The sequence below is a fragment of the Euleptes europaea genome, chromosome 19 (genome assembly GCF_029931775.1).
Source record: "Euleptes europaea isolate rEulEur1 chromosome 19, rEulEur1.hap1, whole genome shotgun sequence".
NCBI classification, from domain to species: Eukaryota; Metazoa; Chordata; class Lepidosauria; order Squamata; family Sphaerodactylidae; genus Euleptes; species Euleptes europaea.
Window position 1 is genome coordinate 9726292 of NC_079330.1, and position 22697 is coordinate 9748988.

The following is a 22697-nucleotide window of genomic DNA, read 5'->3' on the forward strand; positions in this document are numbered from 1 at the left end:
AAGACAATTCTGGTACGAACAACCGGGAAGGGAAAGTTGGAATCTGGGGTCTGCTTTTGCACATTGATTCTGGGAAATGCACATACAAATGGTAGCAGTTGGGTGGATTTCAGCCCCAGAGCTTTGTGCCATGGGGAGCCGACACACTGGAAGTAGGGTTGCCAACCTCCAGGTACTAGCTGGAGATCTCCTGCTATCACGACTCATCTCCAGCCGCCAGAGATCAGTTCCCCTGGAGAAAATGGCTGCTGTGGCAATTGGACTCTATGGCACTGAAGTCCCTCCCCTCCCCAAACTCCGCCCTCCTCAGGCTCTGCCCCCAAAACCTCCCGCCGGTGGTGAAGAGGGATCTGGCAACCCTACTGAGAAGCAATGCTCCAGATGGGCAGGAATCCAGAGCAGGCCCGCAAAATTTTGGTGTCTGATGTGGGGGAAAAAAATATCCAAATGGCTTCTCACCCTCCTCCTAGTTAACTAGTTAATCTGTCTAGGAATTTATCTCATGCAACCTTCATCAAACGAAAGAGAGTTGGCACAACCTGCTCTTGGCAATGAAGCCTCCAGAGAAAACCTCCTGGGTAGTTATGCCCAGGGTTGCCAGGTCCCTCTTTGCCACTGGCGGGAGATTTTTGGGGCGGAGCCTGAGGAGGGCGGGGTTTGAAGAAGGGAGGGACTTCGCCACAGAGTCCAATTGCCAAAGCGGCCTTTTTCTTCAGGTGAATGGATCTCTATCGACTGGAGATCAGTTGTAATAGTAGGCGATCTCCTGCCACCAACCCTAGTTATGCCCTTTGGGTGAGGCCTGCTTGTTAGCTAGTTGAAGATGGTACCCCAAGGCGGCTTTCGCATAGAGATTTTTTCCTTGCAGGGAACGCAGGAAGCCCCTGGATTAACAGGGAACAGCCCCAGGGCACGGTGCTCATTTTAAGCATTCCTGGAGTTTCTCCCTTTTAATCCAGAAAAAGAAAAAAAGAAAAAAAATGTTTTTCTCCAGTTAAAACAGGGAATTGATGGTTGCTGCAGAAGTATCCTTCTGGAGGGTCTAGCATATCCCTATTGTGGGGGGGGGATGCACTAAACTTTGCTTTCAAAATAGTGCACATGCCAGCGTGGTGTAGTGGTTAAGAGTGGTGGTTTGGAGCGGTGGACTCTGATCTGGAGAACCGGGTTTGATTCCCCACTCCTCCACATGAGCGGCGGAGGCTAATCTGGAGAACCGGGTTGGTTTCCCCACTCCTACACACAAAGCCAGCCGGGAGACCTTGGGAAGGTGATTGTAAGCCAGTTTGATTCTTCCTTAAGAGGTAGAGAAAAACAACAACTCTTCTTCTTCTTCTGTCTGGACGGAAGCAATCTGGCTAGCTGGTCAGTTACCAGACCTGCAATCGGATTCCATCGCAAAGCATTTCATTCGCTCTAGCTTGTTAAATATCTGTGTTGAACTGATCAGGATTTTTTTTTTTTTTTAAAAGAGGATACAGACTAGCTGTTGTTATTTGCATGACTTGCGCTGTGTCTGTCAGTACATGTCTGTGTGTGTTGCTATGTCTGTGTGCATCCATCCCATTTGCGGTCCTGTGTGCGCCCGCCAGCATTCACCACCATGAGCAACTCCTTCTCTTTGGTTTCATTTGGTTTCATTTGGTCTCTTCATTCCCTTCTGTGATGTGTGCGAGTGGCCGGTTTTCCTTTTGCTCTTAAAAAAGATAAAGGTAAAGGTCCCCTGTGCAAGCACAGGGTCTTCCCTTTACCCCCAGCAAGCTGGGTACTCATTTTACCGACCTCGGAAGGATGGAAGGCTGAGTCAACCTTGAGCCGGCTACCTGAAACCGACTTCTGTCGGGATCGAACTCAGGTCGTGAGCAGAGCTTTTGACTGCAGTACTGCAGCTTACCACTCTGCGCCACAGGGCTCTTGCTCTTTAGTCCACTGTTATCCTGCCCTTCCTTCATAGAGCTTGCAGTGGTGTGCGCAGATCTCTCCCTTCCTCTGCTGCATCCTCACAACCACCCTGTGAAGTAGGTCAGGCTGAGAGAGAGTGACTGGTCTAAGGTCACGGGCTGAGCTGCACAGCCAGTATGGCACTCTAATAGGCTTGCCAACCTCCAGGTGGGGCCTGGAGATCTCCTGGAATGAGAACTGATCTCCAGGTGGCAGAGACAACTTCCCCTGGAGCAAATGGCTACTTTGGGTGGTGGACTCTATGGCATTCGACCCTGCTGAGGTCCCTCCCCAGGCTCCACCCCCAAGCCTCCAGGAATTTTGCAACCCGAAGTTGGCAACCCTATACTCCAACCACTACAGAATGAGTACTCCATGATGCTGGGTCTTTTCTTGTGACTAGGGTTGCCAACCTCCAGGTACTAGCTGGAGATCTCCTGCTATTACAACTGATCTCCAGCCGATAAGAGTTCAGTTCACTTGGAGAAAATGGCCACTTTGGCAATTGGATTCTATGGCATTGAAGTCCCTCCCTAAACCCCACCCTCATAGAATCATAGAGTTGGAAGGGACCACCAGGGTCATCTAGTCTAACCCACTGCACAATGCAGGAAATTCACAACTACCTCCCCCACACACCCACAGTGACCCCTACTCCATGCCCACAAGAGGGCAAAGATGCCCTCCCTCTCATGAACTGCCTCTCTTGAACTGCCTACCGTCATAGAATCAGCATTGCTGACAGATGGCCATCTAGTCTCTGCTTAAAAACCTCCAGGGAAGGAGAGCTCACCACCTCCCAAGGAAGCCTGTTCCACTGAATAAACCCTCTGTTAGAAAATTCTTCCTAATGGAAGAATTAGGAAGCATTTTCTAAGGCTCCACCCCAAAAACCTCCTGCCGGTGGCAAAGAGGGAACTGGCAACCCTAGTAGGTGGGGATTTGAACCTGAGTCTTAGGCCGAAGCAGTAATTGCCATCCTACACTAGGTCTCTCTGGGTAGTCATACCACGTCTAGGATTCAATCACAGGCCATGGCCATTATCATAGGAAAATAATCTCTTCAGAATACAGTAGACGACTTTAGGTCCCGTATGAGAATCTTCCGCAAAAACCTCTGGATTTTCTTCGCTAGCGAGGCACAAAGGCTCAATGGGGCCAGAATAAAAGGTTTGTTCCATACCTTAGATGAAACCCCCACCCCACCCCGTGATTCATTTTCATAGTGGTTGGGAGGCCAGCGAAGGTTGGCTCTGGCACATGGCATGACGGAGCATGTCGGGAACCAGCCAGCGTGCGCAAACCTATCAGGCTGTCTGCGTGCTGGAGCTGCCCAGACGTGCCGGAGCCGGGAGCTGGATCGCAGCTGCTGTCTCTCCTCCGTGCCCCCCTCGCCACGCCAGCCAGCTGGTAACTGATAGATAATTAGTATTTTTCTCAAGTCCGATTCCAGCATCGGCGGCCGGAGCGGCCACCGTCTCCCTCCGAAGAAACGCTCGGACGCGGGGAGTGTGAATAGCTCCTTTGGCCTCCCGGTGCTTGCAAACTGCAGAGGGGACTTGCATGCCAGAGAGAGAACTCCCGGTCTCCTCTGCAGGCAAGAGAACCAGCCCGATACCCTCAAGGGAAAGCAGATTTCCATCCCCCTTTAGCAACAAGAAGAAAAAAAGCTAGCGCATTCTGGATGGTACAGCAGCTTGAGTGCCCAACAAACACAGGAGAGACAGCCAGTGTGGTGTATTGGTTCAGAGGAGTGGTTTGGAGCAGTGGACTCTGATCTGGAGAACCTGGTTTGATTCCCCGCTCCTCCACATGAACAGGTTCAATCCCTGGTATCTCCAGTTAAAAGGACAAGGTGAAAGACCTGAGACCTTGGAGAGCTACTGCCAGTCGGAATAGACAATACTGATCTTGATGGACCGATGGTCTGATTCTGTATAAGTCAGTTTCATGTGTTGGTGTGTACTCCTGCACTGTTCCAGGGGCTCTTGGATTGCCTAGGAAGAACATAAGAAAGGCCCTGCTGGATCAGACTAAGGCCCATCAGGTCCAGCAGTCTGTTCACACAGTGGCCAACCAGGTGCCTCTGGGAAGCCACACAAGACGACTGCAGCAGCACCATCCTGCCTGTGTTCCACCGCACCAAAAATAATAGGCATGCCCCTCTGATCCTGGAGAGAATAGGTAGGCATCATGACTAGTATCCATTTTGACTAGTAGCCATGAATAGTCCTCTCCTCCATGAACATGTCCCCTCTCTTGCAGCCTTCCAAGTTGGCAGCCATCACCCCATCCTGGGGCAGGGAGTTCCGCAATTTAACTCTGTGTTGTGTGAAGAAATACTTCCTTTTCTCTGTTTTGCATCTCTCACCTTCCAGCTTCAGCAGATGACCCCGCGTTCTGTTATTATGAGAGAGGGAGAAAAGCTTCTCCCTGTCCACTCTCTCCTTACCATGCATAATTTTATAGACCTCTATCTCCCTTTAACAACCTTCTTTCCAAGCTAAAGCCCTAAATGGTTTAACCGCTCCTCATAGGGCGGTTGCTCTTGTCCCCTGATCATTTTGGTTGCTCTTTTCTGCACCTTCTTCAAGCTCTGTGATATTGCTCCTTTCATTAGGAAGGATTTTGTGCCAAGCGGATTTCCTTGACCTCTTTTGTCCTGCTGTTTTTACTCAGACACTTTGGGTCAGAAATGTATCCTCAGAAAACAGTGGGGTGGATCCAGCCTTCCTTCAGCCGAAGGATCCCTGAAAAAGTGGAGTGGATCCAAGCAATCTGCAGCCTTCCTCTAGTGGAAGGAAACTTGAACTCAAGTAGCTCTTCCTCCAGCGGAAGAGCCACACTGGGGGAAGACTCCTTAGGCTGGAGGAAGGTTTCCAAGTTTACTCAGTGGAGTGGTAAGATAGGGTTCAGGGTCCTCTCCATATCCTGCATTGAGCAGGGGGTTGGATTAGATAGCCTGTATGGCCCCTTCCAACTCTATGATTCTATAAGGGGAATGGGAGGTATTAAGCAGTGTTTGGGGAACTTTTCACATGGGAGAGATCCTTCCTACAAATACCCTTTCCCCCCAAGGTATTGCGTAGGGGAATATCACCACTATATTTAGCTTTAAGGAGTCATCAGTGCCTGTAAGACATCAGTAGCCATTACATCAGTCTGATTGGCATCTCAGATCTATTTGCATGGCCAGCAACCAACCTGCGTCACTGTAAGGAAAGGCAAAGGCTTTTAACCATAACAGCTAAGGGTCAGAAGGTAATGGGAAAATACAAAGGTGGGTAACAGTGAGGAGGAGGAGGAGAAGAGTTGGTTTTTATATGCCTTCTCTGTCTTTTAAGGAGACTCAACTCAGCTTACAATCTTCTTCCCTTCTCCTCCCCACAACAGACACCCTGTGAGGTAGGTGAGGCTGAGAGAGTTTGGAGAGAACTGTGACTGGCCCAAGGTCACCCAACAGACTTCATGTGAAGGAGCGGGAAAACAACCCGGTTCACCAGATTAGCCTCCGCCGCTCATGTGGAGGAGTGGGGAATCAAACCTGGTTCTCCAGATTAGAGTCCCCTGCTCCGAAAAGCTAGAGAAGATGAGCTAGAAAAGACGACTAAATGACAGTGTGGGACAGCAGGATTTGGGGAAGCAAAGGGTCTTGGGGCAAGCTGAATCCAATCCTCATGGGGCAAGCTTCCCCCCATTTCTATTCCAGGGTTTCATCCTTTTGCTCTTTGATTGGTAGGGGGGAACCAGTGAGAACCTTGCAGTAGGCATGTGTTCCTGTCTCCCAGGATCTGTCCTGACAGATTTGGCCAAGCTGGTTAACGGTATTTGCGGTTTGCAAGATCCTACATGTCCAAGGGAAATGACAGACACGTTATTATCACCTCTCCGCAGCTCTCTGCCCAAACCTGCCCGGCAAAGGGGGTTCGGCAGCTGCTTGCTTGTGGAGCGCAAAGAAATTAGCAGCCCGGGGCCCCGGTTTTTTTCCCCCTCGTCTTGCTCCCTCTCTCCAGGCTAGCGGCTTTCTCGGGACCCATTGACGGCAGCCCCGAACACGTCTGGAACAGAGAACTAATGAGGGGAGTGGAATGCAAAAAGAAAAAGAAAAGAAAGGGAGGGGTGGATAGGGAATGAGGGGGGGAAGTAATAGTTGGGCAAATCATTTCCTTCAAGAAAGCAGGAAGGAGACCCCTCCCTGCGAAAAGCAAGTTGAGACAATTCTGTGTCAAGAGCTGAGGATAAATAAGATTTTATCAGTTGGGATTTTGTTGGGACACATCCACCTAGCGGTCCTGGGAAGAGCAGGGAGAAGAAGGACATGGTTCGGGGAGGGGTGCTTATGTGCAAGCAATGGCCAGGGTCTTTAGGTTGGGAAAACACATGAACACTTGAAGCTGCTTATACTGAATCAGACCCTTGGTCCATCAAAGTCAGTATTGTCTACTCAGACTGGCAGCTGCTCTCCAGGGTCTCAGGCGGAGGTCTTTCACATCACCTACTTGCCTAGTCCCTTTAACTGGAGATGCCGGGAATAGAACCTGGGACCTTCTGCACGCCAAGCAGAGGCTCCACGACTGAGCCACAGCCCTTCCCCACTGGAGACGCTGGAGGCATCTTTTTATTTTCACCCTTGAAAAATTACATATCCCCATGATGGGGAAGAGCCAGTGTGGTCTAGTGGTTAAGGTGTTGGGCTAGGACCTGGGAAACCCAGGTTCGATCCCCCACTTTGCCATGGAAGCTTGCTGAGTGACCTTGGGCCAGTCACACACTCTCAGCCTCCACCCTGGCAAGTATTTGGATGGGCGACCTCCAAGGAAGACCAGGGGGTGTGAGGCGGACGCAGGCAATGGCAAACCACTTCTGAAGGTCTCTTGCCTTGAAAACCCTACGTGGTTGCCATAAATCAGCTGTGTCTTGAGTGGGGGGGAGAGAAATGAAAGAAAGAAAGAAAAACAAAAGGGAAACAAAGACCTTAGAATAAAGTAGGAACATGGATTTTATGGGCGGCAGAGCAGGAGATGAACAGATCTGATTTGGGGGACAGAGCCTGACATTGGGTTTTCTCATGCCAGTTCCACTGAACACAGTTGGAGAACCGGGTTCAATTCCCCGTTTCTCCACATGAGCGGAGGACTCTAATTTGGTGAACAGGGTTGGTTTCTCCACTCCTAAACATGAAGCCAGCTGGGTGACTTCGTAATTATTTATTGTAATTATTTACTTCATTTATACCCTGCTTTTCTCTACTGGTGTAGTGTAGTGGTTAAGGGTGGTGGTGTAGTGGTTAAGAGCAGTGGTTTGGAGCGGTGGACTTTAATTTGGAGAACTGGGTTTGATTCCCCACTCCTCCCCATGAGTGGCAGACACTAACCTGGTGAACCGGGTTGTGGTTTCTCCACTCCTACACATGAAGCCCGCGGGATGACCTTGGGCTAGTTACAGGTCTCTTAGAGCTCTCTCAGCCCCACCTGCCTCACAAGGTGTCTGTTGTGGGGAGGGGAAGGGAAGGTGATTGTAAGCCGGTTTGAGTCTCCTTAAAAGGTAGAGAAAGTCAGCATCTAAAAACCAGCTCTTCTTCTTCAAACAGAATCAAACTCACTGATAAATGACAAGGGGCAGCACTCTCTCAGTTACATTTTTGCACCCAAAGCACATTCCCCACAAGTCAAGTCAAACCCCGTTTTCTCCAAGTAGAACTCCAAAGCTGTTCAAGAAAGGATAAATCACGCTAGGAAATGTTCCCAGCTTCTTTCCTTCTTCCCTGATCTCTTTTTCTGGTCAAAGTTTGCCGTGCCAGTTTTATCGAATTCCGTTTAACAAATACCAGGGACAGCTCCTTTGACAAACAGCCAAAGCAATGCAACAAAAGAAAAACAGACAGTCCACTGTAACATGTGTGAGTCTGTTTTATCCTTTGTCAATAGAATAGCAGAGGCAGAAGATCTGTGTGTGTGTGTGGGGGGGCATGTAGTTAACCGATCAATTAGTCAGCTGCAAACCTACAGATTGACCACAAAAGGTGCAAAAACTACAGATCGACTAAAAGGTGTGAAATCTACAGATTACAAAACTGAAAAACATTTTTTTCAAATAAATGTTACTTATTTTTAATATAACCCATGACCTGGATGGCCTAGGCTAGAAGAAGAAGAGTTGGGTTTTATATGCCGACTCTCTCTGCCACTTAAGGGAGAATCAAACCGGCTTACCATCACCTATCCTTCCCCACAACAGACACCCTGTGAGGTAGGTGGGGCTGAGAGAGCTGTGACTAGCCCAAGGTCACCCAGCTGGCTTCATGTGGAGGAGTGGGGAAACAAACAAGCTTACAATCACCTTCCCTTCCCCTCCCCACAACAGACACCCTGTGAGGTAGGTGGGGCTGAGAGAGCATGACTAGCCCAAGGTCACCCAGCTGGCTTCGTGCGTAGGAATGGGGAAACAAATCCAGTTCACCAGATTAACCTCTGCTGCTCATGTGGAGGAGTGGGGAATCGAACGCGGTTCTCCAGATCAGAGTCCACTGCTCCAAACCACCGCTCTTATCCCCTACACCACACTGGCTCTCTGATCTTGTCAGATCTCAGAAGCTTAGCAGGGTCGGTCCTGGTTAGTACTTGGACGGGGGAACAGCACAGAAGCTACAAAGATGGACCTTGGACTTTTGAAGGGGGGAAAAGAGATGTGAAGAGTTTTGCTGCTCCCACATTCCCAGTCACACGAACCCATCCTTGTGTGGAAAAAAACCCTAGTATCACGGGAAAGGGAGAAAAATCCAATCTCCTTGGAGTTTCGAAGGGGGGAAAAGAGATGAGCGAAGAGTTTTGCTGCTTCCACAATTACAGTCGCCCCTCCTAAGCTTAGTTTCACCTCCCCAGTGTTGAAAACTAGATTGGCAGCCCCCCGGGATGGGAGCCTGATCCGCGTGGCTAGCCCTCTGCAATGCACCACTGTTATGGGTCACAGCAATTAAGCCAAAGCGCGGGAAGAGGCCAGGCCAGGAGCCAAAGCCGGGCAGCATACCTCAACGTTTTGGGCACGTGCGCCAGCGAAATGTTTGTTGTTGTCGAGAGAAATCTTTGAAGGCCCCGTCGGGAGCTTGTCAAGACTTGAGGAGGTTATCGGCAGAGGCTTGTCTGCGAGGGGCTGTGGCCGCCATTCCCACCCGCCGGGCAAGCCTGCCTGCTATTTAGGAACGTATTCGCCATGTCATAACATGGCAGTACAAGGGGATTTGTACCAGGCAGCTTAGCAGAGCGCACTCTGCCTTTCCAGATCCCCCTTTTTTTGTGTGTTTTTCACTTCCCAGGCATGTCAGAGACTTGCCTGGGAATGTCAGCATGAAAAGGTTCCTTTGACAGGAGTCGCAGATGTGTTTAACACCTGGCCAGGGAAACCCCTCCTCTTATCCCCCAAAACCTTCTCCGGAGTAACCCAGGAGGTTTTTCCCTGGGTCACAAACGGACAGCAACCGTTTTATAGGGAGAAGAAGAAGCAGAAGAGTGGGTTTTTATATGCCGACTTTCTCTACCACTTAAGGGAGAATCAAACCAGCTGACAATCACCTTCCCCTCCCCACAACAGACACCCTGTGAGGTGGATGGGGCTGAGAGAGCTCTAAGAGAACTGTGTCTAGCCCAAGGTCACCCAGCTGGCTTCCTGTGTAGGAGCGGGGAAACAAATCCAGTTCACCAGATTAGCATCCGCTGCTCATGTGGAGGAGTGGGGAGTCAAACCCGGTTCTCCAGAGCAGAGTCCACCGCTCCAAACCACTGCTCTTAACCACTACACACCAAACTCACCCCCTGCCACAGATTCATCTGAGGAATTATGGGTTAGATTCCTGGCTTCCTAATTAAACTTATGGAATTTGCTTCATAGGGTTGCCAATAGGGCCACCAACCTCCAGATGGTGGCTGGAGATCTCCCGCTATTACAACTGATCTCCAGCCAATAGAGATCCGTTCAGCTGACGAAAATGGCTTCTTTGGCAATTGGACCCTATGGTATTGAAGTCCCTCCCCAAACCCCGCCCTCTTCAGGCTCCACCCCAAAAACCTCCTGCCTATAGTGGAGGGACCTGGCAACCCTACTCATGGTGACCCCAGCAAGGGGCTTTCAAGGCAAGCAAGAAGCAGAGGGGGTTTGCCCTTGCCTTCCTCTGCAGAGTCTTCCTCTGTGGTCTCCCTTCCAAGTACTGAACCCGCTTAGCTTCCGAGATCGGACAAGATCGGGCTACACCATGCCACCTTCCCTCCAGCCTCGATTAGGGTTGCCAACTACGTTTTTTATTAGCCTGGTTCCTGTGCCTTTACCGTTAAGGCATGGCTCAGTGCCCAGTAGAGCGGTGAAGCCTGGAAATGAGCGGTGTGGGATAAACCACCGCTGGCAGCTGCAAGTTCTGCATCACCTTATCGTTGCCTTTACCTGTTTGGAGTCTAGCTGAGGAGGGTACTCTAGATGTTTTGAAAGTGAGGTCTTGTTGTTCTCCGCTTCCACCCCAAGCTAGCCTGTCTCAGCAGAGCCACACGAGAATCCAAATTGTATGGAGCAGGCTTTAAAAAAAAAATGTAACCTCCAGGTGAATGCTTGGGATCCCTGAACAAAGTTGCCTGTTCTGGCATGCCGGGATAATCCCTCCTGCTCTGAGACTTTGCAGAAAAGGAGAGAGATTCCAAACAGAGGACTTACGATGCCAACGGTGGGCTCGGAAGGGAAGGGTTGACAAAGGTTTCTTTGGAAGACAACGCCCTGGGTGGTACAGTTTGCTCACCCCTTTGCCAAGGGCCAGTTCAGATGACCTTTTAAACCCAAAAGGTAAATGTCCCCTGTGCAAGCACCGGGTCATTCCTGACCCATGGGGTGAAGTTTACTAAGGGTGGTTTGCCAGTGCCTTCCCCAGTCGTCTTCTCTTTACCCCCAGCAAGCTGGGTACTCATTTCACCAACCTCGGAAGGATGGAAGGCTGAGTCAACCTTGAGCCGGCTACCTGAAACCGACTTCCGTCAGGATCGAACTCAGGTCGTGAGCAGAGCTTTTGACTGCAGTACTGCAGCTTACCACTCTGCGCCACGGGGCTCCTTTAAACCAAAGGCAGTCCTTATTTCTAGATCAGTTGTGGTGGTTTCCACCATGAACTGGGTACCATGAGTCTGTCAATGCAACATTCTGGACTCAGCGTCTGTCTGATCCTGGATTTTTTGACCGTCTGATCCTGACTTTTTGAGCAGTTCTGATCAAGCTCCCAGAGAACTTCTACAGATGGCATTGATTTAAGCTGGCCCAACCTCGAGAGTTGGCACGGCTGGGCGCCTCTCAGGGCCCACAGCTGAGGGCACACATCCAACTGGAGGTACTGGGTTCAGTCCCCCGAGGAGAGAAATGCCCAGAGGGGGAAGCAGAACTAGGGTTGCCAACTACAGGTTGGGAACTTCCTGGAGATTTGAGGGTGGTGTCTGGGAAGGGTGGAGTTTAGGGGTGGGAGAGAACTCCACAAGGCTAAACGGAAGCCAGACATAAGTATTACGATGACCCAGTTAACCGTGCAAAAATGTGCATGACAGGATCCTGCTTACAACAACAGACAGCACAAAGTATGCAGCACATTACAGACCAAAGCTTCTTAAACTGTGGGTCGCGACCCCATATGGGATTGCATAACTGAATGTGGGGGTCGTGAAAAAATTGGCAACAGTAAATGGTAAAATTTTATGTATACCAAAGAATTGTTTTTAAACCAATTTCTTTGATTTATTATCAGTAAATGTTTGATTTCTATACCTTTTTATATACCTATATACCCAGGGTCGCATAAAAATGTCTCAAGCGAAAAGGGGTCCCGAGTGGAAATTTTTTAAGAAGCCCTGCTATAGACCCCAGACCCCAACCCTTTACCCAAGTATCTTTCTGAACTGTTTTGTTACAACACAGCCCTGTTAACCTGTGAAGAAAAGCTTTCTTGAATAATTGGGGTTTTCATGGTTTTGGAAAGCCAGGAGAATGAGAGCCTTCTGTACATGGTATTTTTCACATGCAGCGAAACCATATATACATACAGAGCATTGTGTTGATTTATCCAAGCACAACTAATGTTAAAAATAGGGATTTGCCTGGAGGCCCTTTGATTCCTTTCTTTTAGCCAGAGCAAACATCAGTACAGGTGAGGAGGAAACTGGTCGTCAGAGGGGGTGTGCCAAGGTCAACTTAAATTCATCCAAACCTTGTTCTTCTTTGCAGTATTCCCCGCTGCTGAAGAAGCTCTACTGTCAGATCGCAAAGACGTGCCCCATCCAGATCAAAGTCTCGACACCGCCTCCTCCGGGGACCGTCATCCGGGCCATGCCCGTCTACAAAAAGGCGGAGCATGTGACAGAGGTGGTGAAACGGTGCCCGAACCACGAGCTTGGGCGTGACTTCAATGACGGTGAGGAGCGTATTATTGGCCTCCCCAAGTTCTTTACTAGTAGGGTTGCCAGGTCCCCCCTTGGTGGGAGCTTTCTGGGGCTGGGGCAATGTGACCCAGACGTGATGCGAACACTCTAGTAATCTCCGAAAACTCTATGGTTTTCCATAGAGTTTTTTTTGGGGGGGTGCTAGAGCATCTGCATCGCTTCAGCTGAGGGTTGGTGGGCAGCCTGGTTGATGGGCGGACATTTACCTCCCAATACCAGGCATTTGTAGAAAAAATAATACCAAGCTCGAAGTAATTCAAATTGTTATTTATACTTACCTTGTGACATTGTTGCTTTGCAAAACGTTGTAGCGTTTGTATACAGCTACTTTGTGTAAACTCGTTCCTTGTATGATGTTTATATCAGTAAGTTCCCTTTGATTTTTTGTTTCTCACCTTTTCACTTATACACTGTTAGAATATAAGTTTCCATTTGAATTACTTCGAGCTTGGTATTATTTTTTCTACAGCTAGTCTATTTAATACCAGCGCATCCTTGGGTTTAAATACCAGGCATTTGGCAAGCCTATTCAATAGTACAATTTGCATGTTGCCCTCTTTATAAAGAAATGCACGGAACCTTCTGCCCCCATCAATATTTACCTCGATCGCCAGAAGACACTGATCAATGCCTCGAATAAAGCAGCCTGCAAAATGGCTTAAAAGGCCTACAGCAGGGGTCCCCAATCTTTTCGAGCCAATGGGCACGTTAGAAATTCTGACACAGGGCAAAACGGCTGCCATAGCTTACCTGCAGTCACATGATGAAAATCATGGTGCTGGGATGGCAGCTGCAGCCAAAGCAACGTTTTGTTAAAAAAGCTGCACAGCCAATCAAATCTCCAGTGGCCCCTCAGAAGCCTTGCTGGGCAAAAGCCCCACCTGGCCCTGCCCAATTTCTAAAAACACTTGGCAAGTGCCAGGAAAGGTGTCGGCGGGCAGCATGGCACCCATGGGCACCCCATTGGAGACCCCCGGCCTACAGTGTTTGAGCTGTTATCCAGTGGGGCATTGCTTCTCAAGCAAGCAACAAGCAGTGTTTCCAGTGGGGAGGGCAAATCAGCAGGCTATAGAGTCGCCAGGTCCCTCTTTGCAACTGGCAGGAGGTTTTTGGGGCGGAGCCTGAGGAGGGCGGGGTTTGGGGAGGGGAGGGACTTCAGTGCCCTGTAGCCCAATTGGCAAAGGGGCCGTTTTCTCCAGGTGAACTGATCTCTATCAGTTGTAATAGCAGGGAATCTCCAGCTAGTACCTGGGGGTTGGCAACCCTAGCAGGCTGCCACTTCTAATGAGCACTTGGGGACGGCTGAACATCCCTGTGTTTGACCCAGAGCTGTTTACTTTGGAGCACTTTGCTCGCAAAAGGCACGCGGGGACTGTGTCGTGCATGCACACACAAGTTTGCAGCAGACTGGCACTTTGTCTCCACAGGTTTATCGGCTCCGGCCAGCCACTTAATCCGTGTGGAAGGCAACAACCTCTCCCAGTATGTGGACGATCCTGTCACCGGGAGGCAGAGCGTGATGGTTCCTTATGAACCTCCCCAGGTAAATCTGTCTTGCTACCAGGTAATTCACAGTGGGTAGCCATGTTAGTCTGTCTGCAGTAGTAGAAAAGGGCAAGAGTCCAGTAGCACCTGAAAGACTAACAAAAATATTTTCTGGTAGGGTATACTCTACCAGAAAATATTTTTGTTAGTTTTCAGGTGCTACTGGACTCTTGCCCTTTTCTACTGCTACCAGGTGAATGAGTGGCTGCAGAAAAGAAGCAGGCCCTTGAAATGATTCCGGCCTGATCTGCTCATGCAGCTGAATGAGATGTAGCTGGTTTTTAAGGTCGCCAGGTGCCTCTTTGCCACCGGCGGGAGATTTTTGGGGCAGGAGGGCGAGGTTTGGGGAGAGGAGGGACTTCAGTGCCGTAGGGTCCCATTGCCAAAGCGGCCATTTTCTCCAGGGGAACTGATCTCTATCGGCTGGAGATCAGTTGTAATAGCAGGAGATCTCCAGCCGGTACCTGGAGGTTGGCAGCCCTACTGGTTTTGTATGCTGAACTGGTCAGGCTCAATTCTTAGCATTGATGATCAAGGGATTTCAGGGGGGAAGGTGTTAGGAAAGATATCTCTTTTCCGGAGAGCTTAATGTGTTCATAGCTACTTGCAAGGATGTTATGTTTTATTTCTATAAACTCACATGCACGGCAACAAATGGTCCTGCTAATGAAAAAGGTTTGGAGCGCCCCCTGCTGTTTGGCAAACATACCACACCTTTCATTTCGCTTCCAAATTGGACGTGTTTAGTCAGATCCAAGAAACGGTTATTTAAGCAGTCCTATCCTTTTAAAGTCAAAGTCCTTAAAAAACAACTCATTTCGACCCATTCGCCATCCCTTCCTTGCCTATTTGCTGTGCCCATTTCAGATTGTAAACCTCTTGCTGGCAGGGACTCTATGTTCTACGTACAGCCCCGTTGTCTTTTGACCATCGCTAGTAGTTTATTAGCAACATTTAAATCTCTGGATACAGATAGTATTTTGCATTTGTGAGGCACATTTGAGAATGCAAGGTATTTCATATCGGCCCTTCTCCTTTACTGATAAAAAATCCATCAGTGGGGTTAGATTCAATAAAATTTTAAAAGTTTAACAAACTGAGATGTTGCATGGCTTTGGCATGAGATCTTGGTTGTTTAGGTTTGTGTGGAGATATCCTGGAATTAGGCTTGTCAAGTCCAGGTTGGGAAATTCCTGGAGACTGCAGAGGGTGGAGCCTTAGGAGGGCAGGGTTTGGGGAGGGGAGGGACTTGTGGGGTGTAATGCCATAGAGTCCACCCTCCAAAGTAGCTGTTTTCTCCAGGCAAACTGATCTCAGTAGTCTGAAGATCAGGTATAATTCAGGAGAGCTCCAGGCTCTACCTGGAGGTTGGCAACCCAACCCTACCTGGAATTACATCCGATCTCCAGAGTACAGAGATCAGTTCCCCTGGAGAAAATGGCAGCTTTGGAGGGTGGACTCAATGCCATTGTACCCCACTGAAGTCCCTCCCCTCTCCAAATCCCACCCTCAGGCTCCACCCCCAATATTTGGGGTATTTCCCAACCCAGAGTTGGCAGCATTAGTTACATAGGCAACCTAAAACAGATTTGATTGGGCCCAGGGCAAGATAGAAGAACCCAGGGGGTGGAGAGGAGGGGGTAAGAATAATTTCATATTTCTTATCCCTCTTGAATCAGCCTCATGTGTGAATGAACCTCCCCCCTCCAAATCCCTTATGTTTATGCCATATTTGGTTTTGTTGCACCAAAATCTCCACATTAAATATATGCATTTTCTGAACCTGATCCATGCATCAGTAAATCAGCACTGTAAATGCATCATGTGTATGACTGCCAAATATTGTATAAATAAATATTGCTACACTGCACCAGCATGAGAAATTAACCTCTCTCTTTTTTTGCCCCTTTTGAGCAGGTGGGTACCGAATTTACAACCATCCTCTACAACTTTATGTGCAACAGCAGCTGCGTGGGCGGGATGAACAGGCGGCCCATCCTCATTATCATCACTCTGGAGACCAGAGAGTGAGTCAATTGGGTAGACTTCTGTCTTGTGGACCACCATGCATCTCTGCTGCCACCGTGGCTGCCAAGGGGGAGCCCAGATGCCTCCGTTTTTCCCAAATGGCTGCCAGGGGAAAGCCCAGTTCTAGATATGGACATGGCCCCTGTAGGGCATATGGTGGCTAGTGTTGCCAACTCCGGGTTGGGGAATTCCTGGGGCTTTGAGGGTTAGGATTGCCAGGTGGCTTGGAATGGCAGGCAATTGCCCGCCCATCCATCTGTTGGCTGACAGCAAGGATCGCGGGTGCGCGCTGCCCCAAGTGACGCGATCCCATCACTTCCGGTTTACTTCTGGAAAGCTGCAGTGTGACAGGACTATTTACCAGGTTTGAGCGGTAAATCAGCCCGTTGTGCTGTGGTGCTTCTGGAAGTAAACCGGAAGTGGTGGGATTGCGTCGCTCACAGCCGTGTGCATGTGATCCCTGCCCCAAAAATCTCCCGCCAGAGGAGAGGGGTAGGGTTGCCAGATCCTTCTTCGCCACTGCTGAAAGGTTTTTGGGGTGGATCCTGAGGAGGGCAGGGTTTGGGGAGGGGAAGGACTTCAATGCCATAGAGTCCACTTGCCAAAGTGGCCATTTTCTCCAGGTGAACTGATCTCTATTGGCTGGAGATCACTTGTAATAGCGGGAGATCTCCAGCTTCTACCTGGAGGTTGGCAACCATATTGGAGGTAGCGCTTGGGGACGGTTGGGGGAGGGAAGGAACCTTATTGGGGTATAATACTATACATTCCACCCACCAAAACAGCCATTTTCTCCAGAGGAACTGATCTCTGTAGTCGGGTGATCAGCTGTCATTCCAGGAGCTCCCCAGGCCCCACCTGGAGGTTGGCAACCCTAAATGTCATCCTAAGTAGAGTTTCATGCTTCTAAATCAACGGGCACAGAAAGGTATAACTCTGCTGAGAACAGCACTGTACCAACATTGTGGCCTTTCATGCTTGGCCATTTCCCTCGCGGTCACCCCTCTGACAACTTCAGGTCTTTGTGTTGATTATGCATGCCGTTTCCAACTGTCGGAGGTCGCCTCGCTCTCCCCGTGTTTCCGTTGCGTTTTGCCCGTGTTTTTAAATTTGCAATAAAACAGGTCTCTGAAAAGGCGGGCAAAACGTACAGAAACGTGCGGGGAGAGTGAGGCGACCTCTGGTGGTCGGAAACGGCATGCATAATCCAGGCAAAGACCGGACGTTGTCGGAGGGGTGACCGCAATGGAAACAGCCACGCATAAAAGGCTCGTGTCTCTCTTGAAAGCAAAGAAAAAAGCTCACAAGAGCTGGTTTCAAACAGTTCTACAAGAAAAAAATATCACATTTTCCTAAGAACATAAGGAAAGCCCTGCTGGATCAGACCAAGGCCCATCAAGTCCAGCAGTCTGTTCACACAGTTGGCCAACCAGGTGCCTCTAGGAAGCCCCCAAACAAGACGACTGCAGCAGCACCGTCCTGCCCGGGTTCACTTTAGAAATCGAAAGGCCTGATGCAGGAACTTTAAAAAGCAAGCTGAATTACAAGTTCTCTCTCTCGCTCTCTCTGAGAACTCTTTTTAAAGCTTAGACATAACAGCCACCAACCACAGCAACAAACTAACCTTTCCTTCTTGATCCACCCTCGGCCACTCTTCCAAATACCTTTTAAGTAGCCCCTCAGTCTCACCTGCATGCTGCCTCTTTGCCCTGCTCCAGAGTAGGCCTTTACTCCCAAGAAGGTCAGCGCTCGCAGGAGGGTTGCCAACACTGGGTTGGGAAATTCCTGGAATTTGGGTTTTTTTTGCATGGAGTAGGGTTGCCTGGTCCCTCTTTGCCACCGGCGGGAGGTTTTTGGGGTGGAGCCTGAGGAGGGTGGGGTTTGGGGAGGGGAGGGACTTCAATGCCATAGAGTCCAATGGCCCAAGCAGCCATTTTCTCCAGGGGAACTGACCTCTATCGGCTGGAGGTAAGTTGAAATAGCAGGAGCTCTCCAGCTAGTACCTGGAGGTTGGCAACCCTGCTGGTGAGGGTGGGGTTTGGGAAGGGGTATAACGCCATAGAGTCCATTGGGCTGACTTTTCCTTTGCTTCTCAGTGGGCAGGTTCTGGGACGAAGGTCCTTCGAAGGTCGGATTTGCGCTTGCCCCGGCAGAGACCGGAAGGCGGACGAGGACCACTACCGGGAGCAGCAAGCCCTGAACGAAAGCGCAGCGAAGAACGGCAACCCCAACAAGCGGAGTAAGTCAGCGTGTGGTAACCGATTCCGCTTAAAAGGTCCGAGGCCGGGGCCCCGTGCAAGAAGGTGGCCGCTCAGGGCGGGATGACTGGAACGCCTCACAGGGGAAGCACCCAAAAGAAGCAGGTGTGAGAGTCCATCCAGAAGCCTTTGCACAATCAGAGAAGGGCCTGCCCTAGGGCTGCCAACTGCCAGGTAGTAGCAGGAGATCTCCTGCTAATTCAACTGATCTCCAGCCGATAGAGATCAGATCACCTAGAGAAAAATGGCCGCTTTGGCAATTGGACTCTATGGCATTGAAGACCCTCCCCTCTCCAAACCACGCCCTCCCCAGGCTCCGCCCCAAAAACCTCCCGCCGGTGGCAAAGAGGGACCTGGCAATCCTAGCCTGCACTAGGGTTGCCCGCTTCAGGTTGGAAATACCTGGAGGTTTGGGGGCAGAGCCTCAGTAGGGTTGCCAGGTCCCTCTTCACCATCGGCAGGAGGTTTTGGAGGCTGAGCCTGAGGAGGGTGGGGTTTGGGGAGGGGAGGGACTTCAATGCCATAGAGCCCAATAGCCAAAGCGGCCCTTTTCTGCAGGGGAACTGATCTCTGTCTCCTGGAGATCAGTTGTAATAGGGGGAGAACTCCGGCCACAGCCTGGAGGCTGGCAACCCTAGAGAAGGGTCTGCACTGGAGTTGCCAGGTCCAGGTTGGAAATACCGGGCAATTTAGGGGTGGGGCCTAAGAAGGGCGGGGTTTGCGGGAGGGACTTCAATGCCATAGACTATGGCCAAAGCAGGGAACAGATTTCTATCTGCTGGAGATCAGTTGTAATTAGGGTTGCCAACCTCCAGGTACTAGCTGGAGTTTTCCTGCTATTACAACTGATCTCCAGCCGATAGAGATCAATTCACCTGTAGAAAACAGCAGCTTTGGCAATGGGACTCTATGGTATTGAAGTCCCTCCTCTCCCCAACCCCTGCCCCCCTCAGGCTCTGCCACAAAAACCTCCCGCCAGTTGCGAAGAGGGACCTGGCAACCCTAGTTGTAATAGCGGGAGAGCTCCAGCCACCACCTGGAGGTTGGCAACCCTAGCCTGCACTCGGCTCAGCTCGAGCTTGGCCCAAAAGCCTTTCTTGTTTCTCTTCTCCCCCAGCTTTCAAGCAGAGTCCTCAAGGGATTCCGGCACTAGGAGCTGGTATGAAGAAACGGAGGCACGGAGAAGAGGAAACGTATTACGTGCCGGTAAGTAGTCGGCGTTTGCAGAACACTGACCCCACAGAGGTGAATCCTGGAGTCCCCCCCCCCTGGAAATGACGTCAGCACAGCAGTGCAATGCCAGGACATCAGACCCCCCCCCCATCCTCATGGAGCCCAATGTCTTCTCTGGTGCAGGTTCGTGGCCGAGAGAACTTCGAGATCCTGATGAAGATCAAGGAGAGCCTGGAGCTGGTCGAACTCGTCCCCCAGCAGTTGGTCGACTCGTACCGTCAGCAGCAGCAGCAGCTCCTGCAGCGCCAGTGAGCCCTTCCAGAGTGTGCTGCGTGCAATAATTCGGGTTGCCAACAGGCCTGGAGAAGACAGTGCCCTGTCCTTTACACAGAGGCGTCTTTACCTGGCGGAGGTTGTTTCCCTCCATGCCCGTGGAAATCTGCAATTGCACGTTCTTTCGTGGAAAGAGCCGTCAAGGCACGGCCCATTTGCAGCGACCCTGTAGAGTTTTCGAGGCAAGAGACGAACAGAGGTGGTTTGCCATTGCCTGCCTCTGTGTAGCGACAAGGGTTGCCAGGACCCTCTTTGCCACCGGCGGGAGGTTTTTGGGGTGGAGCCTGAGGTTTGGGGAGGGGAGGGACTTCAATGCCATAGAGTCCAATTGCCAAAGCGGCCATTTTCTCCAGGTCAACTGACCTTTATCGGCTGGAGATCAGTTGTAATAGCAGGAGATCTCCAGCTAGTACCTGGAGGCTGGCAACCCTAGTAGCGACCTTGGACTGCCTTGGTGGTCTCCCATCCAAGGACTAACCAGGGCTGACCCCGCTTAGTGTCTGCCTCGATTAAAGTGGCAGGACATTTTTCTCGGGGGCCCTCGATAGTCCGATTTAGAATTAGGACATGAGAAGTGGGAGAAAGGGGAGCTAACTGTTGAGCCATCTTTGGTTACTTTGGAAGTCTGGGTTTGTTTGAAAAGACCTCCAAAACATCTTGCCATCCCAATAACTCTCTAGATTTTGAGGTTCTCAATGGTCAGCCCAAGTCCAAACACACGTAGAAACTGGTTCTTGTAGGTTATCCGGGCTGTGTAACTGTGGTCTTGGTATTTTCTTTCCTGACGTTTCGCCCGCAGCTGTGGCAGGCATCTTCAGAGGAGTCACACGAAACGTCAGGAAAGAAAATACCAAGACCACGGTTACACAGCCCGGATAACCTACAAGAACCAATGAACTCTGACCGTGAAAGCTTTTGACACGTAGAAACTGTTTTGGGTGACGGCCACACCTAGGTCTATGCCAGCGTGGTGTAGTGGTTAAGAGCGGCAAACTCTAATCTGGATAACTGGTTCGATTCCCCACTCCTCCATATGCAGCCTGCTGGGTGACCTTGGGTTAGTCACAGTTCTCTCCAAACTCTCTCAGCCTCACCTACCTCAAAGGGGTCCGTTGAGGGGTAGGGAGGGAAGGAATTTGTAAGCCACTTTGAGACGACTTTCGGTAGAGAAAAGTGGGGTATAAAAACCAACTCTTCTTCTGTGATCTTTTGGTGAATCTGATTTTTACTGCTTGTATGATTCTGCCTGTTCCTATGCAGGACTCACCTTCAGCCCCCTTCCTCATATGGCCCCGTTCTGTCACCCATAAACAAGCTCCACACGGGAGGAATCAACAAACTGCCGTCTGTGAACCAGCTGGTGGGGCAGCCGCCTCAGCATGGCTCCAGCGCGGGACCAAATCTTGGACCTATGGGTGAGGCGCCTAACGTCCAAAAATGGGAATGCGGTGTTTTTGTCGGACCCCAGCGCGGCGTAGTGGTTAAGAGCGGCGGACTCTAATCTGGTGAACCGGGTTCGATTCCCCACTCCTCCACACGAAGCCAAGACTAGGCAAGTAGGTGATGGGAAAGACCTCTGCCTGAGACCCTGGAGAGCTGCTGCCGGTCTGAGTAGACAATAGTGACTTAGATGGACCAAGGGTCTGATTCAGTGTAAGGCAGCTTCATGTGTTCTTGTGTTCAATACAATGAAATCTGCCTGAAATTTTACAGGCAATAACTACACCTCTGTTCCCTTGGGGCCAATGTATCTTTGACTGTGAAGGCATGGGGAGAATTGAGATTAGTTAAGAAGCTGAATTCTATGCCTTATAGGACTGTATGTTGTTTTTTCACTGTTTCGGAAAAGCACAAACACCCCTGCCTGCTCACTCAGGCCTGTAACTGCAAGCTTTTGTCTTGCCCCCAGGGCCTGGAATGCTCAACAGCCACGCCATGCAGTCGAACGGAGAAATGAACGGAGGGCACTCTTCCCAGGCAATGGTCTCGGGGTCACACTGCTCTCCCCCTCCGCCCTACAACCCAGACCCCAGCCTTGTCAGGTAAGGATGGGGTTGTCGGGCATGCCCATGCATCTCCTGTCGCCTTCGCCTGACTCACGACCCGCCTGTCGCAACTGGCTGCTAGTCCTGCCTGAGAAATCACTGCTCAGTTATAAAAAGAAAATGATACACTAACCGTCGGTAATAATAATGTAGCGCCCCCCCCAATCAATGTGCATGGTGCTTAAAGAAGTTCAAGAAGGGAGGCCCCTGCCCCAAGGAATTTACAGTCCAAAATTCAGCAACAGAAGGGGTGGGGGTGGAGGCTGCCATAACCAGAGGGTGGGTGGGAATGGGCGTTCATTCTCAATTTGCTGATTTAGGCTGCATTTCAATTGGGGGGGGGGTCTAAGTAAGATCTGCGCTGGCCTCCCTACTCCCCACCCTCAGTTTATGACCTGTTTGAGGGTGGATAGCTGAACCGATTATATACTATGGTTGGCCTTACCTGCTACAGTATGCACTTATATACGGCGACCATCTTTTAAATTAATTGGGTTGTTCTGTGGTTTTATGGTTTTATATATTTTATTGTTATTGTTATATTGGAAATTTTGGTGTTGTAACCCGCCCTGAGCCCAGCCTTGCCGGGGGAGGGTGGGCTAGACATATAAAAATAAATAAATAAATAAATAAATACATAAGGGGTAGATATAAGGTTGCTAGGTCCCTCTTCGCCACCGGTGGGAGGTTTTTGGGGCAGAGCCTGAGGAGGACGGGGTTTGAGGAGGGGGAGGGACTTCAATGCCATAGAGTCCCATTGCCAAAGCGGCCGTTTTCTCCAGGGGAACTGATCTCTATCGGCTGGAGATCAGTTGTAATAGCAGGAGATCTCCAGCCACCATCTGGAGGTTGGCAACCCTAGGTAGATAAGAGGATTCAGAAGGGCTTGCTTGAGAGCTCCTTGGCCACCAAACTCTCCC

General features: G+C 50.3%; 1 protein-coding gene across 1 annotated transcript in view; it reads left to right on the forward strand.

Moving 5' to 3' along the window:
- TP73 (tumor protein p73) overlaps nucleotides 1-22697 on the forward strand; it is a 51502-nt gene that overhangs the window by 25258 nt on the left and 3547 nt on the right. The window contains exons 3-10 of the mRNA XM_056865381.1: nucleotides 12181-12367; nucleotides 13823-13938; nucleotides 15858-15967; nucleotides 18065-18207; nucleotides 19344-19432; nucleotides 19583-19707; nucleotides 20993-21147; nucleotides 21642-21774. Of these exons, the coding sequence (XP_056721359.1) occupies nucleotides 12181-12367; nucleotides 13823-13938; nucleotides 15858-15967; nucleotides 18065-18207; nucleotides 19344-19432; nucleotides 19583-19707; nucleotides 20993-21147; nucleotides 21642-21774 (1058 nt within the window). The remainder of the gene's footprint in view (nucleotides 1-12180; nucleotides 12368-13822; nucleotides 13939-15857; nucleotides 15968-18064; nucleotides 18208-19343; nucleotides 19433-19582; nucleotides 19708-20992; nucleotides 21148-21641; nucleotides 21775-22697) is intronic.